Source organism: Oryctolagus cuniculus, chromosome 4 (genome assembly GCF_964237555.1).
Source record: "Oryctolagus cuniculus chromosome 4, mOryCun1.1, whole genome shotgun sequence".
In the NCBI taxonomy this organism is placed as follows: Eukaryota; Metazoa; Chordata; class Mammalia; order Lagomorpha; family Leporidae; genus Oryctolagus; species Oryctolagus cuniculus.
The window spans coordinates 82,356,314-82,373,984 of NC_091435.1; the positions used below are offsets into that span (position 1 = coordinate 82,356,314).

The following is a 17,671-nucleotide window of genomic DNA, read 5'->3' on the forward strand; positions in this document are numbered from 1 at the left end:
CTTCTTTGTTAAGTCTACTCACTGTAGAAATTCAATAAATTTGGTATCATTCAAATTCATGGTGGTTAGTGAGATATTTGTTGAATAGGTATGAGGTTATAAAGCGTGTCTAGAGATATGCTTATTTGCTTCCAGACCTTAAGATTGTGCTGTTAACCATTAAAGGGATGGGGCTGGCCAAAGGTTAGGTTCTCCTGAGTGCCCCAGAGTATATAACAGAGTTGTTTGTTTCCTATAAGCATTTTAATTTATTGAAAAGGCAGCATAAGTATGTACATAGTCTACAATTTAAGTGCTGTATAATAAAAAACTGAAAATACGTAGCCAGATAAGAAGAAAACCTAAACACAAATTAAATGTGGTAGTCCCTCAATACCTCAGTGTTACCGAAAAATCATTTCATTTTGTTTTTCTTTACCTCAAGGAGGAACCCATTACTTCTTTCCAGGAAGTGCTCTCTGGCTTTCATAGTCCCAGGGGCTTGCCTGACCGCAATCTTGGGATTTTAGCAATGTACAGATGCAACAAGAAAAGGCAGCCAGCCAGTCCTCACCAGGATCCAACCATCCCAGTACCCTGATCCTGGACTTCCCCACCTCTACAATGTGGGGGATAAATGTCTGTTGTCTGGGCAGCATTGTGGCATAGTGGGTAAAGCCGCTGCCTGAGATGCTGACATCTATATGGGCACCGGTTCAGGTCCTGGCTGCTCTACTTCCAATCTAGCTCTCTGCTGATGAGCCAGGGAAAGCAGCAGAAGATAGCCCAAGTCCTTGAGTCTCTGCACCCACTGGGAGACCTAAGAAGCTCCTGGCTCCTGGCTTTGGTCTGGCCTAGCCCTGGCCATTGCAGCCAATTGGGAAGTGAACCAGCAGATGGAAGATCCTTCTCTCTCTGTCTCTGTCTCTGTCTCTCTCTCCCTTTCTCCCTGTAATTCTGCCTTTCAAATAAATAAAATAAATTCTTTATGAAAAATTATAAAAAAAATCTTTTAAAAAATCCTTTATGGTGCTTTCCAGTTTCTTTTCTTTGTTCAGATTATTGACTATTAATTGTTAGTCTCAGAGAAGGCCTAAATAATTCTCTGTATTCCCCTCACATCACGAAGGGCAACCACTATTAACATATTTTTTTGTAAGTATTTTTATGTTCAGGTCATAGATGTAACTTTACATTCTACTTTATTTTTTAAAGATTTATTTATTTATTTATTTGAAAGAGTTACAGGGAGAAAAAGAGAGAGTGAGAGAGAGAGAGAGAGAGAGAGAAATATCTTCATCTGCTGTTTTACTCCCCAGATGGCCACAAGGGCCAGAGCTGAGCCAAGCTGAAGCTTCATCCGAGTGTCCCACGTGAGTGACGGGCTCAAATACTTGGGCCATTTTCTGCTGCTTTTCCCAGGCCACGAGCAAGGAACTAGATGGGAAGGGGGGCAGCAGGGGCTCAAACCAGTGCCCATATTGAGATGCCAGAATCGCAGGCGGCAGCTTTACCCACCCTACCACAGCGTCAGCCCCTGTATTCTGCTTTTTATATTTTAACATGCTATCATTAGCTTTGGAAATTCTTTATAATCAAAAATATCAGTTCTATCATGATATTCTATTGTATAGATAACCTAGCCCTCACACCACACCTCTTTAGGGATTAAATCATTACCTGATTTAGGACAACCCAACCTTCAACTCTCATCTCAGGTAATGATCCCAAGACCCATTCCAGAGAAGTGGCACATTTGGAAGGGAAGCTGTTTCTTCAAACACGGAAAACCATTTAGGGTTGAAAATATGCCAATGTGTATTCCTTACACTGAATCTCACTGTACAGTTGCTTAGTGCTTTCACTTTTTTTTTTTTACTAATTATGTATCAATTATATTTAGTGATTTTAGTGATATTTTAATGATGTCATATGATTTGATACTTTTTTTTTTTTTTTTGACAGGCAGAGTGGACAGTGAGAGAGAGAGACAGAGAGAAAGGTCTTCCTTTTTGCTGTTGGTTCACCCTCCAATGGCCGCCACGGCCGGCGCACCACACTGATCCAAAGGCAGGAGCCAGGTGCTTCTCCTGGTCTCCCATGGGGTGCAGGGCTTGCCGGCGCCGCGGCTCACTAGGCTAATCCTCCGCCTAGCGGCGCCGGCACCCCGGGTTCTAGTCCCGGTCGGGGCGCCGGATTCTGTCCCGGTTGCCCCTCTTCCAGGCCAGCTCTCTGCTGTGGCCCGGGAGTGCAGTGGAGGATGGCCCAGGTGCTTGGGCCCTGCACCCCATGGGAGATCAGGAGAAGCACCTGGCTCCTGCCTTTGGATCAGCGTGGTGCGCCGGCCGTGGCGGCCATTGGAGGGTGAACCAACGGCAAAGGAAGACCTTTCTCTCTGTCTCTCTCTCTCACTGTCCACTCTGCCTGTCAAAAAAAATAAATAAATAACATTTGTTTGTAACTTTTGTCTTTTAATCTTGAGTGTCAGTGTAATTTGGCAAGCTTAAGACCAAATTGATTTTGGGAAAACTTTTTCCCCAGACATTGTTGTCTGAGTTATTTAAGCAGTTTTTGTTCCTCTTGAGAGGAGGACTGTGGTCAAAATCCTCCCAGAAGAAAATAGGTGGGGCTTTTTTTTTGAGATTGGCTTTACTGTGAGTTGATAAAAATGATTCAGGTAGAGATGAGTTCTTTTGTGCCTTGCCTCTTAGGCCTGGTTCTTCCCCAGTGTAGAGTGAAACACTTAAGTAAGAAAGAATTGCTTTTGCCTGCGCCGCGGCTCACTAGGCTAATCCTACGCCTGCAGCGCGTGCACACCAGGTTCTAGTCCCGGTCAGGGCGCCGGATTCTGTCCCGGTTGCCCCTCTTCCAGGCCAGCTCTCTGCTGTGGCCCGGGAGTGCAGTGGAGGATGGCCCAAGTGCTTGGGCCCTGCACCCCATGGGAGACCAGGAGAAGCTCCTGGCTTCGGATCAGCATGGTGCGCCGGCCGCAGCGCACTGGCCGCGGTGGCCATTGGAGGGTGAACCAACGGCAAAAGAAGACCTTTCTCTCTGCCTCTCTCTCTCTCACTGTCCACTCTGCCTGTCAAAAAAAAAAAAAAGTGCTTTTAATTGCTGGTAATTAAAGAAGATAGCATTCTTGTGTACCTGCAGAAGTGGCCCTAGGAAGAGCTGCTTTGCACCTAATATATTTCAGTGGCCTTACCTGTGCCCTGATAAAGGTTACATGTGAATGCAGGATGATACCATGCAAATAATTATTGCCAAACAGGTTTAACCTAGGAAGAACCAACCTTACCAGCTGAAAATGTGTCTAGAGAATAGGGAAAGGATACATGATTGTTCCTTAGTGATTCAGGCATGAATGGTTTAATCCAACCACTGTGTATAGCCTTCAACTGAATTTAGTATTTCAATTTTCTGAAAAGGATAGCTGTATCATTAGGGTAAAGGATCCTAAAAAGGTGTTGACACAGATTACTGTGTAAATCAATTTTTTAAAAAAGCTTGATTTTCTTCTATGTGAGCATCTACCAAATGTAGTCTGTTTGGTGTTTTGTAGAGTAAGAGCCACATCCTTTTTTAACTTTGGCATCTCACACACACTTTGTTGTTGAGAAAGGAAGTTCTCTAGTTCTTTGTCCAGAGAGCATTATTAGTAGATCTGAAGACTCGGCATTAGTAGAATGTCAGTGCTTCCTGCGTAATTTTGAAAGCAATGCCCTAGGATAATAAGGAGCTTGATGTCAGCTTTTGGAAATTATCATGATGATCTTTGACAGTTAACCTTGTGAGATCAATACATAAGGAATCACAGCACAGATATACACAGTCACCTGATGAGCCAAACTGGCTCTCAGGCCTGTAAGACTTGATTATAACCTCTTGGAATGTGAAAACTGTGTCAACCAGAATAGACCAGAGGTTAGTTAGCCCTGAGGAAGCGTAGTAGGTGCCAAGTAACTGAGCAAAGGTGGACAGTCAGCTGGTGTCTCTGATGGCAGCTTCTCACACTGTAATGCTAAATGGTGTTTCAGTGACCACCCAAGTCCTGGGTGCATTTTAGTTATCTTTGAGATATTTCTCGGGACAGGTGTAGAAATAGAATAAAGGAAGTTTGGTGAGTCAAATGTTCAGTGACATAAGGTTAGGAAAATGTGGACTTTCCTAATTTAAATAAATTCTCGGTCGGAAGGCCTTTAGAGCAAAAGACAAGAATGAGATCCATCTGGCCTTGCCTTTTTAATTAGCAATCCTATATCATACCTAGCTTCTTCATTAGTTTTGTCTGCCTTTGCTTTATTCATCCACTTTCCTGAAATAGCTCATTAAATGTACAAAAGAGGTTAGTTTTGAGAATGGTAGAAAGGATTTTAGTCTGGGTCTCTCCTACCCCCATAGGTATGTAAATGATATAAAACATTTATGGTGAAAGTTCCCTGAAGAATCATTGCCATTCATAGGATGACTGTCCTTAAAAAATAAAAGAGGGGTCGGTGCTGTGGCATAGTGGGTAAAGTTGCCACCTGCAATGCCAGCATCCTATATGGGTGTCGGTTTGAGTCCTGGCTGCTCCACTTCCAATCCAGCTCTCTGCTATGGCCTGGAAAAGCAGTAGAAGATGGCCCAAGTGCTTGGGCCCTCACACCCACGTGGGAGACCTGGAGGATGCTCTTGGCTTCTGGCTTTGGATCACTGTAGCTCCAGCTGTTGCAGCCAGTTGAGGAGTGAACCAGCAGGATGGAAGACCTCTCTTTCTGCCTCTGCCTCTGCCTCTCTGTAACTCTGCCTTTCAAATAAAATTTAAAAATCTTAAAAAAAATGGTATTCTTTTTAAAATTTATTTATTTACTTTTTATTTGAAAGTCAGAGAGAGACAGAGACAGAGACAGATGTCTCCCATCTGCTGGTTCACTCCCCAAATGCCTGCAAGAGCTGAGGCTGGGTCAGGTTGTTGCCAGGAGCCTGGAATGAAATCTAGGTCTCCCTCATGAGTGGCAGGGATCCAACTATTTGAACCATCACCTGCTGCCTCCTAGTGTACACATTAGCAGGAGGTTAGAATTGGGAGCAGAGCCAGCACTTAAACCCAGGCACTCTGATATGGGATGTGGGTGTCCCAAGTGGTATTTTAACCACTAAACCAAATGCTCACCCTGAGTGTAGTACTCTAATAAGAAATATGAAAGGGCAAGGTAAAGCGTGCAGTGTCACAATTGGGAGCCTCAGAAAAGAAATTTGATATTTCATCCGCTTATGTTTTCCTTATGCAAGTTGATTTCTGTACATCTCTTTCCATTCAGTTACTTGGAAACTGTGCTGAGAAATGCTGGGGACTTCACAGGAACTTGGAATATCATCTAAGGCAGCAGCTTTCAAACTTCTCCAGTAAAGTTCTTCAGATGGTCTAGGAGAATGAACCAGTAGTTGACTGGTTTGGGAGCATGTCCCAAAACACAACTCAGTGCAAATTTAAAATACATTTTTCTCAATTTTAGATGAAAAACCATGAGCTACTCATATTGTTACCCATAACATTTGTGTGTGGGTATGAATGTAAATCATTTTCTATCCTTTGCTATGCTGTTTTTAGTGCTTGGAAATACGGTGAATAAAAAATGATGTTTTGGCTTTTTTGTTTGGCAAAAGATTTCTGTTTCTGAGTGGATGCCCTCATCCTGTATATGAGGGGTCTTAAAAAGATGCATGGAAAATGCATATGCATTTCAAATTTTTTTGCACCAAAATAAACATCTTTTAATTCTGTTTTCCTTGAAATTTTTGAGGTACCTTTATATTGCCAATGGACTGTCATTGTTCAGAAATGGATCTTCAGGAATCATACTCCTAAAAACAGGATTAAAGACTACTTATCTAAGTACTGAGTAAGAGTTAGTGAAAATCACTTTACAAAGCATAGTGTTTGTTGTTTGTTTGCTTTTATTTTTATTTTTATTTTTAGTGTTCTTTGCGACTTCAGTCCTCTCAAAGTTAAGTCTTCTGCCTCAGTGAAAAATTAGCAGGGGAGAGAATGTTAGGTTGGGGGGCAGGATGCTCCTTGGCTTAGACTTTCTTTGACATGATCAGGATTAGGTACAACAGAGTTAACTAACCACTGGTATAATCAATGCACTTGCAGGAGGGAGCACTGGCAGTTGCTGGGTAATTTGAAGACGACTGTGGAGGGTTTGGTGTCGGCCAATAGCCCCAATGTCTGGTCCAAGTATGGTGGTCTGGAACGGCTTTGCAGGGACATGCAGAGCATCCTCTACCATGGTCTCATCCATGACCAGGTATGTAGAAATATCTTTTGCCACATTTGTTGAATCATTTGCTGGAAAGAAGTGGTTGCAGTTAGCTGATTGTTAGGGAGAAGATGAAGGCCACTAGTCTCTGAACTCTTGAGGGCAAGACTGTGACTGAATGCATATATTTTTTATATCCAAAGGTATGTGGATGTCAGAGAATGGATTAATTATTGTGTAGGACAGCAAATCAGCAACAAGAAGTTAGGTCCGTTTGTTCGGTCCCTGTTGCTATAACAAGTGACGACCAGCTCAATGTTGAAATACGTGTCAGCATTCTGAAACCAAAGTGTATACAAGGCTGCTGCACTCCCTCTGGAGGCTCTGGGGAGAAGCTGTTTTCTTGCCCTCTTCAGCTTTTAGAACTGCATTCCTTGAATTTGGCTCTTGGCCCCCTCCTCCCTGTTCAAAGCCATCAACACAGCATCTTAAAATCTGGTTTTCTTTGTGAATTTATTTTAATTATTTGAAAAGCAGAGTTACTGAGAGTTTTTTTCCTTTTTTTTTTTTGAAAGCTTTTATTTAATAAATATAAATTTCATAGGTACAGCTTTTTGGAATATAGCGGTTCTCCCCCCCCCCCCCACCTTAACTCCCTTCCCACCTCTTACTCCCTCTCTCATCTCATTCTTCATTAAGATTCATTTTTAATTATATATATATATATATATATATATATATACAGAAGATCAACTCTATACTAAGTAAAGATTTCCACAGTTTGCACCCACACAGACACACAAAGTATGAAGTACTGTTTGAAGACTAGTTTTACCATTAATTCTCATAGTACAACTCATTGAAGATAGGTCCTACATGGGGAGCAAGTGCATAGTAACTCCTGTTGTTGATTTAATAATTGACACTCTTATTTATGATGTCAGTGATCACCCAAGGCTCCTGTCATGAGCTGCCAAGGCTATGGAAGCCTCTTGAGTCCACAAACTCCATCAGTATTTAGACAGGGCCATAATCAAAGTGGAAGTTCTCTCCTCCCTTTAGAGAAAGATACCTCCTTATTTGATGGTCCTGTATTTCCACTGGGATCTCACTCACAGAGATCTTTCATGTAGGCCATTTTTTGCCAGTATCTTGGCTTTCCATGCCTGAAATGCTCTCATGATCTTTTTAGCCAGATCCAAATGCCTTAAGGATTGATTCTAAGGCCAGAGTGCTGTTTAGGGAGTTTGTCATTCTATGAGTCTGCTGTGTGGCCTGCTTTCCATGTTGGATCATTCTCTCCTTTTTAGATCTTCCACCTGCTGGTTCATTTTCCAAATGGCTGCAATAGCCAGGATAGGGCCAGGCTGAAGCCAGGAGCCAGGAGCTTCTTTTGGGTCTCACACATGGGGGCAGGGGCCCAAGCACTTGTGCCATCTTCTACTGCCTTCCCAGGCACATTAGCATGGAGCTGGATCAGAAGTGGTGTAGCCAAGACTAGGATGCTGGCATCGCAGGTGGCAGCTTTACTTGCTATGCCTTGATGCTGGCCCCCAAATCTGTTTCATATCACCTTCCTTCCCTGTGATCTCCTACTTCCCTCCCAGAAGGACCTCTGTAATTATAGTATGCCTACCTGATAATTCAGGGTAATCCTCCTGTTCCAAAACCATTAATTTAATCACACCTGCAAAATTCTTTTTTTTTTTTTACCATGAAAAGTAATGTTTATAGTTCATATGAATTAGAACATGGATATGTTGGCAAGCTATTTTTAGCCAGGAAGCTTTTTCTTAATCTTAGTCTTGATGAAAACCATGTTGTTTTTTCAAAAGTAGGTAGAAAAAGAGGTAAAAATGTATTCAGCTTCTGACTTGCATACAGGAAATGTTTCTCCAGAGTGAGAAGATGAAACTCTACATGCTAAGTTATATTAAGTGTGTCTGCCAGAGTGGGTGGTTAGCCCACATTCCAATTCAAGTGCCTGGGTTTGAGTCCCTGCTGTAGCTTCTCACTCCAGTGTCCCAGCAGTGCAGATCCTGGGTGGCAACAGTGAAGGCTCAAGTAGTTGGGTTCCTGCCACCCACATGGGAGACCTGGGTTAAGTCCTTGGCTGCCAGCTTTGGCCTGGCTCAGTCCTAGATGTTACGGTCATTTGGGGAATGAGCCAATAGACGGGAGCTCTGTCTTCTCTATATCTCTCTGTCTCCCAGATGTAAAAAAAAATAATAATAAATTAAAAATAAAAAAAAATAAAACAAAACAAAAGTACTTTCTTCTGGGGAAGTCCTTTTGCCTGGAAAACAGTGTTATCCAGTGGTAATACATGCTTAAGCTTGATGAGATTGGTGTAAGTGGAATTGATGTTTCATTCTTGATGCAAAATGATTAGTTCCTCCTTTATTTCTGTTTGAAATAAAATTTCCATTTGTTCCCCAAGTTTAAACTTTGGTTATTGCTATCTTTACTTTGATTTGGTAATAGGAAGAAATAAGTATGTGCTTTCCCTACAGGGGTATGATAATTCATCTCAAAATACGTGTGGAAACTCTAGCAGGTATGTGAGTGACTAGTGAAAAGAAGAAAGGATTAGCATGAATAGTTAATAGGTAATGGTCCACGGTAGGCCAGGCTGCCTGGGTTCAAATTTCTGCTCCTTTTTTTACGAGCTGTGTTACCTTGGACAAGATACTTAACCTCTCTGTGTTCTAGTTTCCCCACCTGTGAAATGTGGCTGTGTCTGTCTCTAAGACTATTGTGAGCATTAACTGCTTTAGTCCGTGTAAAGCACTGAAAAGTACAGTGAGAGCTAGCCAGTGTGCTGGGAAGAGAAGGATGGAGACAAGGACAAAGATGACCTGACGTTGGGAGTTTTCCTTTTGGTAGCATCCTGAGACATGTCTGAAAAAGATTTATAAAATATCATAGTTTTGGCCGGCGCCACAGCTCACTAAGCTAATCCTCTGCCTGTGGCGCTGGCACCCCGAGTTCTAGTCCCGATTGGGGCGCTGGATTCTGTCTCAGTTGCTCCTCTTCCAGTCCAGCTCTCTGCTGTGGCCCAGGAAGGCAGTGGAGAATGCATGGGAGGTCAGGAGGAAGCATCTGGCTCCTGGCTTTGGATCGGTGCAGTGTGCCAGCTGTGGTGGCCAATTTGGGGGGTGAACTAATGGAAGGAAGACCTTTCTCTCTGTCTCTCTCTCACTGTCTAACTCTGCCTGTCCAAAAAAAAAAAAAATCGTAGTTTTTAGGATATTCTCTAAGTTTTATTTTGTAGGTAACTGGTTGTGAATGCTTATGAATAGCAGTTTTGATTATAGCTTTAGTATTTTTCAGTATAAACTTTACTAACATTGATTTTCTTTTCCTTTATATTCTCAAACACTCTAATTGGCTTTCAGTTTTGTAAATGAGCAGCATCCAATAATACTTAATGGTTTTTGCTTTCCTTGACAGTTACTGCATTTGCAGTGTTTTAAATAAGGCTTGCTCTGGATAAAATTGATAAATGATTATTTAGAATTTGGTATCTTCCTCCTTACCCCCTCCAAAAAAAAAAATCAGACCTCACAAATACATGCATAATCATAAGCTCACAAATATTCATGTTCTCCCATGTCAGGACTTCATATTTTTCCTTAAACTCCCTTCCTCTGAGCCAAGTTTGTCTTTTTATTGAAAGTTATTCTAAGCCATTGGTCACATTGGAAAAGAGCTTATCAGTTAATTGGTTCTAAAATATGAAGTATTCATACTTGACATGATTTAATGTGTTACCTTCCCTTCTAGAAATCTGTGCATGTTACCTCTGAATAGTATTTTTGTTTTGCTTTTAAAGATCAGTGTGTTTATTTATTTGAAATGAAGAGTAACATGTAGAGAGAGAGAATCTTCCATCTGCTGGTTTGCTCCCCAAATACCTACAACAGCAGAGGCTGGGTGGGCCAGGCCAAAGCCAGGAGCCAGGGACTACATCCAGGTTTCCCACATGGTTGACAGGGACCTAGGTACTTGGGCCATCATCTACTCCCTCCCTGGCTCATTAACAGAAAACTGGATCAAAAGCAGAAGTAGACCTTGAACCCAGGTACTCCGGTATATGATGTGGATGTCCCAAACTGCAGTTTAACCCACTGAGCCACGACACCTGTGCCTGAACAGTGGTTTTAACCAGTGTTCTTGTTGGTTATTATATTTATTTATTTGAGAGGTAGAGTTACAGACAGTGAGAGGTAGAGAAAGAGAGAGAGAGAGATCGGTCTTCCATCTGCTGGTTCACTTCCCAATTGGCCGAAACAGCTAGAACTGAGCTGATCCAGAGCCAGGAGCTTCTTCCAGGTCTCCCACAGGTGTGCAGGTGCCCAAGCCCTTGGGCCATCTTTTGCTGCTTTCCCAGGCCACAGCAGGAAGCTGGATTGGAAGTGGAGCAGCTGGGACTAGAACCGGCACCCATATAGGCTGGCACCTCAGGCAGAGGATTAACCTACTGTGCCACAGTGCCGGCACTGATATTTTTAGGATTTAGTGGGCAAGTTGGCTGATGTTAGATTTTTCCTATTCATAGTAAGTTCTGAAGGTGAGGCTTTCTCTGTTTAAAAATTTTTTTGATTGATTAATTTATTTGAAAGGCAGAATGACAGAGACAAGGAGAGACCTTACATTCACTAGGATTCCTGCAGCAGCTGGGGCTGGGCCAGGCCAAACCTAGGAACTCCATGTTGGTCTCCCATATGGAAGGCAGGAATCCAAGTACTTGGGCTATTATTTGTTGCTTGTCAGGTACATTTGCAGGAAGCTGATGGATGCAGAGGTGGAGCTCAGTCCAGGTACTACCGTATATGTTGAGGGCATCCCAAACAGCAGCTTAACCCTTTGCACTTCAACGCCTGACCCAAGGCTCTCTTTTTTAAAGAATTTTGAAGATAGAAAAAAGTGTATTCTTTTAAAGAACTGAATTTATCTAAATGGCCATCATTTTAAAAACACTGGGTTGGGTATTGGCCTGGTCATTGTCACCTGTTAACGTACCTGCATCCCATATTAAAATACCTGTGCAAATTCTTGACTTCAGCTTACTGCTAATGCAGACCCTTGGAGACCGTGGTAATGCCTCAAGCAGTTGAGTCTCTGCCACCCACATGGGACACCTAGATTGAGTTGCTGGCTCCTGAGTTTGGCCTGGCCCAGTGTTGACCATTGTGGACATTTGGGGAGTGAACCAGTAGATGGGAGTTCTTTCTGTCTGTCTCTTTTCCTCTTTCGATTTCAAGTAAATAAAACTAAAATGAAATAAGAGCACCATTCTAGGAATTTGGAGGTAACATTGTGTAATAGACTGACAGAAGACTTTGTAATCAAATAAAATCTGGATCAAAATCCAGACTCACTGCTCAGGTCTTTGGGACATAAAATTACATTGTAGTTAAAATTAGGGACTGTTTAGTCAGATTGCTCACAGTTTAATCTCAGCTTCATCATTAACTATGTGGTATTGCTTAAGTTGCATCTCTCTTGGTAACTCTTTGTAGAACTGGGTAATAACCCTGATACCTACCTCATAGGGCTGTGAGAATTAGGTGGTGCATGAAGAGAATTAGAACACAGTTGTCTGGCTGGTGCTTGGTGTAGAAAGAAGGTTCAGTCTCTGCATGAAGTGCCTGCATCCCATATGGGCATTAATTTGAGTCCCAGCTGCTCCACTTCCAATCCAGCTCCCTGCTAATGTGCCTGGGAAAGCAGCAGAAGATGGCCCAAGTTCTTGGGCCCCTGTACCCACATGGAAGACCCTACCCACATGGAAGACCCGGAAGAAGCTCCTAGCTCCGGCCTGGCACAGCCATTGTGGCCATTTGGGGAGTGAACCAGTGGATGGAAGAGTCTCTTCTTCTTCTTCTTCTTCTTTTTTTTTTTTTTTTTGACAGGCAGAGTGGACAGTGAGAGAGATAGAGAGAAAGGTCTTCCTTTGCCGTTGGTTCACCCTCCAATGGCCGCCGCGGCCGGTGCGCTGCGGCCGGCACACCGCGCTGATCCGATGGCAGGAGCCAGGTACTTCTCCTGGTCTCCCATGGGGTGCAGGGCCTAAGGACTTGGGCCATTCTCCACTGCACTCCCTGGCCACAGCAGAGAGCTGGCCTGGAAGAGGGGCAACTGGGACAGAATCTGGCTCCCCAACCGGGACTAGAACCCGGTGTGCCGGTGCCACAAGGCGGAGGATTAGCGTAGTGAGCCGTGGCGCTGGCCCGGAAGAGTCTCTTTCTATCCTCTCTATATCTTTGCCTTTCAAATAAATAAATCTTAAAAAAAATTGTGAGTTAATTTTAGCTAGTAGGAAATATTAATTTTTTTAATCTTGTTGCCCTTCTCATCCGTAAAAATGAAAATACCAAAAAATTAAGTGAAAGAGCATCTGAATTTGCCTAGCACAGTTTGCGGCACATATAGGAAGCAATAAGTGTTCCTTTCTTTTTTTAGTTTCCAATTATAAAATCCTGTGTGTGTCGGTGTAGATAAGAACTTTGAAATTTGCAAAACAGTGAAGTTAGCCTACTGAAATGTGGTTTCTGCCCTTACCACTGATGATCTGACCTGCAACTTAAGTAAAATGGTATCCATGTTACCAAACCCAATGAACATTTCTCTTTTGAACACCTTTGAACACTGTTGACCATTATCATACCTTGATTTGTGTGACATTATCTTCTGATGTCACAGACAGTATTTTACCTCTGTAACTACTCCTCAGTTTTTTTCCCTGGGATTTCTTCCTCTTGGATTGTCTAAAATGGGATTCTGCCCTTATATTGTTATGTCTTCTTTCTATGTACCTTTTCCTGAAGCAATTTTATCCACTTACATTTTTTTTAAAGATTTTATTTATTTTATTTGAGAGTTAGAGTTACAGACAGTGAGAGGGAGAAACAGAGAGAAAGGTCTTCCTTCCATTGGTTCACTCTCCAAACAGCCACAATGGCCGGAGTTGCACTGATCCGAAGCCAGGAGCCTCCTCCTGGTCTACCACATGGGTGCAGAGGCCCAAGGACCTGGGCCATCTTCCACAGCTTTCCCAGGCCATAGTAGAGAGCTAGACTGAAATTGGAGTAGCCAGGACTCAAACCAGTGCCCAAATGGGATGCCGGCACCACAGGCGGAGGATTAACCTACTGCGCTACAGCACCGGCCCCGCACTTAATTGTTTAATGTTTACCCATCCACTGCTGACCCCCAGCTCAGACATCATTGCTGAACTGTGGATGCAGAAAACCAGCTGTTTCCTGTATATCATCAGCTGGCTGGCTGTCCTACAGACCAGGCATAACTTGACCAAAACTAAACTATTTTCTCTCTGAGATTGCCCTTCCTCGCAATATTCTTTCTACTAATTTGTGGCATTGACCTACTGAGTGCCGTAAGCCAGAAACTTGGAAATTATGCCAACATGTTTTGTAAAAACTCAGTGTAAGTTTTCCAGGCAGATGACCAAAATAGTTACCAGAGTAGTGGTGCTGCCATTCAGTGATTAAAATATTTGCAAATAAATTCTTTTCTTGACCCCGTTAAAAATTTTACATTGTCATCTAGAATAATCACTGAACCATATTTAGTGACAGTTTATCCATCGGTGCCAGAAAGAGAAATGTGTCATGATGATACAGTAAAGTCAATGAGATTTCAAATGAAAGATGTTCGGTAAATGCAAGACACTATTAATTTATCTTGGTATAGTTATAAAAAATGATAATATCTGTGAAAGTGCCTGGTTATCAGAATGAAACATACCAAAGTACATTGTCACCTACAAAACAGCAGTAATATTAGTAAGTGGAAGTAGAGCAAACCAGCAAATGACATTGATACACACACACTTGACTGTTACAGGCTCTAGTGGGGGAGAATCAAAAACAAAATTCAGGCCAATTTCTCTGCTGCTTGGTTCTGCCTTGTAAAGATCTAACAAAGTCCTGTGTCAAGGACTTGTTTTTCCCTTTTATTTCCTCCCTAAAGATTAAGGCTTTCAAAGGTTTCAGGCTGCTTTGTCATCAGGAAGCTATTCTGGTACCCTGCCCTTGGAGGGGGGAAGGGATACGATGATTCATGTGGGTCATAGCTCCCCGTGTTTTCATAAGGATGTGTTATGAATATGAGTTGTATTTTTAAAAATCACTCAGGGCCTTAGGAAATCTGTAGCATCATGACCATATTCTTAGAGAGGTATATTTTGCTTGACAGCCTACCTCCGGGCTACTTTTTTTTTTTTTCCTTTTTAGAAATTTGTTTTCTTGGGGCCATTCCATTGTTGTGACGTAGCAGGTAAAGCCCCCGCCTGCAGTGCCGACATCCCATATGGGCACCAGTTCGAGTCCTGGCTGCTAATGTGCTTGGGAAAGCAGTGGAAGATGCCCAAATACTCGGGGACCTGAAAGACTGGCTCCTGCATTCGGCCTGTCTCAGCCCTGGCCATTGTAGCCGTTTGGGAAGTGAACCAGTGGATGGAAGATCTCTCTCTCTGTAACTTTGCCTTTCAAATAAATTAATTAATTTTTAAAAAAGAAATTTGTTTTCTTAATTTTTATTTACTTTCACTTGATTCAAGGGAGAGACAGAAAAAGAGATCTTCCATCCACTGGTTCACTCCCCAAGTTCCCACAACATTCAGGGCTAGACCAGGACGAAGCCAGGAGCCAGGATCTCAGTCTGGACCTCCCACGTGGGTGGCAGGGACCAAGTACATGGGTCATCAACTTCTGCCTCCTAGGATGCACATTAGTAGGAAGCTGGATTGGAAACTAAGGAGCCAGTACTTGAACCAGGCACTCTGATATGGGATGTGGGCATCCCAAGCAGTGACTTCAACCCTGTGCAAACAACACCTGTCCCAGGCTACCTTTAAGAGCTTCCACAAGACAAAGTATAATTGGTAACCTCTTTGTTGCTGCTTAGAAATGTCGGGGACACTCTTTCCCTGAGATTGCTCAACTGAATAGAAGTAAAAGGAGTCCCCTTTTAATCTACCACCAAGAAGATACCTGTTCTTGGCAACATAGATAGCCCAATATAAAAAAGGTTAATGGGAAAGACTTAATGTGTTTTTTCGTTTGTTTGTTTCCCTGAATATATCAGTATATTTTTGTTTGTTAAAAATTTGGAAAATACAAAAAGGATTTTATAAGAAAACAGATATCACCAATAATCTCAACACAAAGTAATAACAACCATTTTTAACATTTTAGTAGAGCTTCTTATATATTTATGTGCTTTTTAAAATATTGGGATTGTACTATATGTAACACTCTGTAACTTGCTTTAAATTATTTAATTTTTAAATAGATAATATATCTTACAGGGTTAAAATGTCAAAAACTATGAAACCATATAGAGTGAGAAGTCTTGTTCTATTAGATAATTGCTGTTTATTAGTTTGTATTCAGATAATTTTTAAAAGTAATTTTATACAAATAGTAATCCTGTGATCAGTATTCAATCTCTTGCCTTTTTCATTACATTCATTCTTCTTTATAACTATTTTATAATACTCTGTTGTATGTATGTGCCATCATTTATTTATCCATCCCCAGTGATGGATATTTAGATTGCTTCCATTCATTTGCTGTGAGTACCAATGCTTGTATATAGATATTTTATCCTTTACTATAGGATTTTTAGGCTAACAGGTATATGCATTTGAATTTGGTAGCAGTTGCTGAACTGCCCTCCAGGAGAAAGTTATGTATATTTGTGCCCTCCTTAGCAGTGAATGAACATCTGATTCCCTACACTCTTGCCAGTATAAGGGGCTATACATTTTATTTAAGTTCTTGCCCCTACCGAGATAAGAATTCAAGGCACAGATATAAATACAATACACAAGTGAGAGCAACATGTATTTAAAATTGAGAGAATGAATATACGTTCACACATGAGTGTGGGCAACTCCACATGGAGACACACTTCACGAATGGGCCAAAGAGTTACCTATGAGAGGAATGGGAGGAGGCCAGCAAAGGACCCAAAAGCAAGGGCCAGAAGCCACAAAGCAAAAGGGCCATTCTCACATGTAACCATCCCTTTTATGGTGTAGAGGGTGGTGCCCTAATTGAATATACACACAAGATAGAGTCTGGTCAGGGTTTAGTATGTGTGAGGCTTTCTGGGGATTTTAATGGTGCCTCCAAGTGGAGCTTAACTTCTACCTGGCCATAATGGCATCTTTTCCTTACTGGTGTGGGACGAGCAGGTACATCATAGAAAAAGTGTATATATTGGATTGACAGGTAAGGGGTGGAGTTACACTGCAGAGCTAGTAGAAATGGTGAGAAAAATCTTCCAACTCAACTATTCCCCTAATCATCCAGCCTTTCTCTTCCATATCAAACTTCATGAACTTTGCCATTGTAAGAGTCATTTACCAGCATCCCATGTGGGCACTGGTTCAAGTCTTGGCTGCTCTACTTTTGATCTAGCTCCCTGTTATGGTCTGGGAAAGCAGCAGAGCATGGCCAAGGTGCTTGGACCACTGCCACCCACATGGGAGACCCAGAAGAATTTCCTGGCTCCTGGCTTTCAATAGGCCCACCTCAGGCTGTTGGGGTAACTTGGGGAGTGAACCAGTGGATAGACGATCTCTCTCTGTGTCTCCCTTTCTCTAACTCTGCCTTTCAAATAAAATAAAATAAATATTTTTTTAAAAAATGTCGTTCAGTTTTTTCTTTGTGAATTTTTCTCTTCTTTTATTCCCATTTCTTTAGATTTCAATTTATTTGAGCTCTTTAGGGGAATTAGTCCTTTATCTGTAATGTGAATTGCAAATATTTTTTCCTAGTTTGTCCTTTGACATTTCCTGTAGTGGCTTTTATTCTGCTGAAATACATGATTTTTAGTGAGTTGAATTAGTTACCTCTTATGACTTCTAAGCTTTATGTGATGTGTAGAAGGAGCTTCTGGGGACTGGCGTGCAGCCCACCAGTTAAGACTCCAGAATGCCACATCTCATACTTGTATATCTGAGTTCTGTTCTTAGCTCTGTCCTTAATTCCAACTTCCTGCTATTCTGGACCCGTGGGAGGCATCAGGTGATGGATCAAGTAGTTGGATCCCTGCCACCCATGTGGGAGAGCTGTATTGTATTCTCACCTTTGGCTCCTGATGCAAGCATTTGGGGGAGTGAATCAGCAAATGTGAATTCCCTCTTCCTGTCTCTGTGTCTCCGTACCTCTCAGATAATGATGGAGAGGGTGAGAGGGGAAAGAAAGGGTTTCCCTATTCTGTGATTATCAAAAATGTTTTTTCATAGTTTCTTGTATTACTTTTATGGTTTAACTTTGTACGTTCATACCATTACTTCTGGAGTTTATTTGGAATATATTTTATTTGTGCATTTAGACTTCATATGTAGTTATTCTAGAGAGTAGTCTATACCCAACACAAGTGCTACTTTCCCAGGATCCAGGAGAACT

The 17,671-nt window shown here is 42.1% G+C and overlaps 1 protein-coding gene across 7 annotated transcripts in view; it reads left to right on the plus strand.

The window, feature by feature from the left end:
* Positions 1-17,671, plus strand: part of RUBCN (rubicon autophagy regulator) — an 86,765-nt gene that overhangs the window by 25,361 nt on the left and 43,733 nt on the right. For 4 of the 7 annotated variants that reach the window (XM_008266734.3, XM_070072240.1, XM_008266733.4 and 1 more), the window contains exon 2: positions 6,119-6,272. The exons of the other annotated variants lie outside the window; for them this stretch is intronic. In XM_008266734.3, coding sequence (XP_008264956.1) covers positions 6,234-6,272 — 39 coding nt within the window. In that variant the 5' untranslated portion in view covers positions 6,119-6,233. The remainder of the gene's footprint in view (positions 1-6,118; positions 6,273-17,671) is intronic. 7 annotated transcript variants of the gene reach the window in all.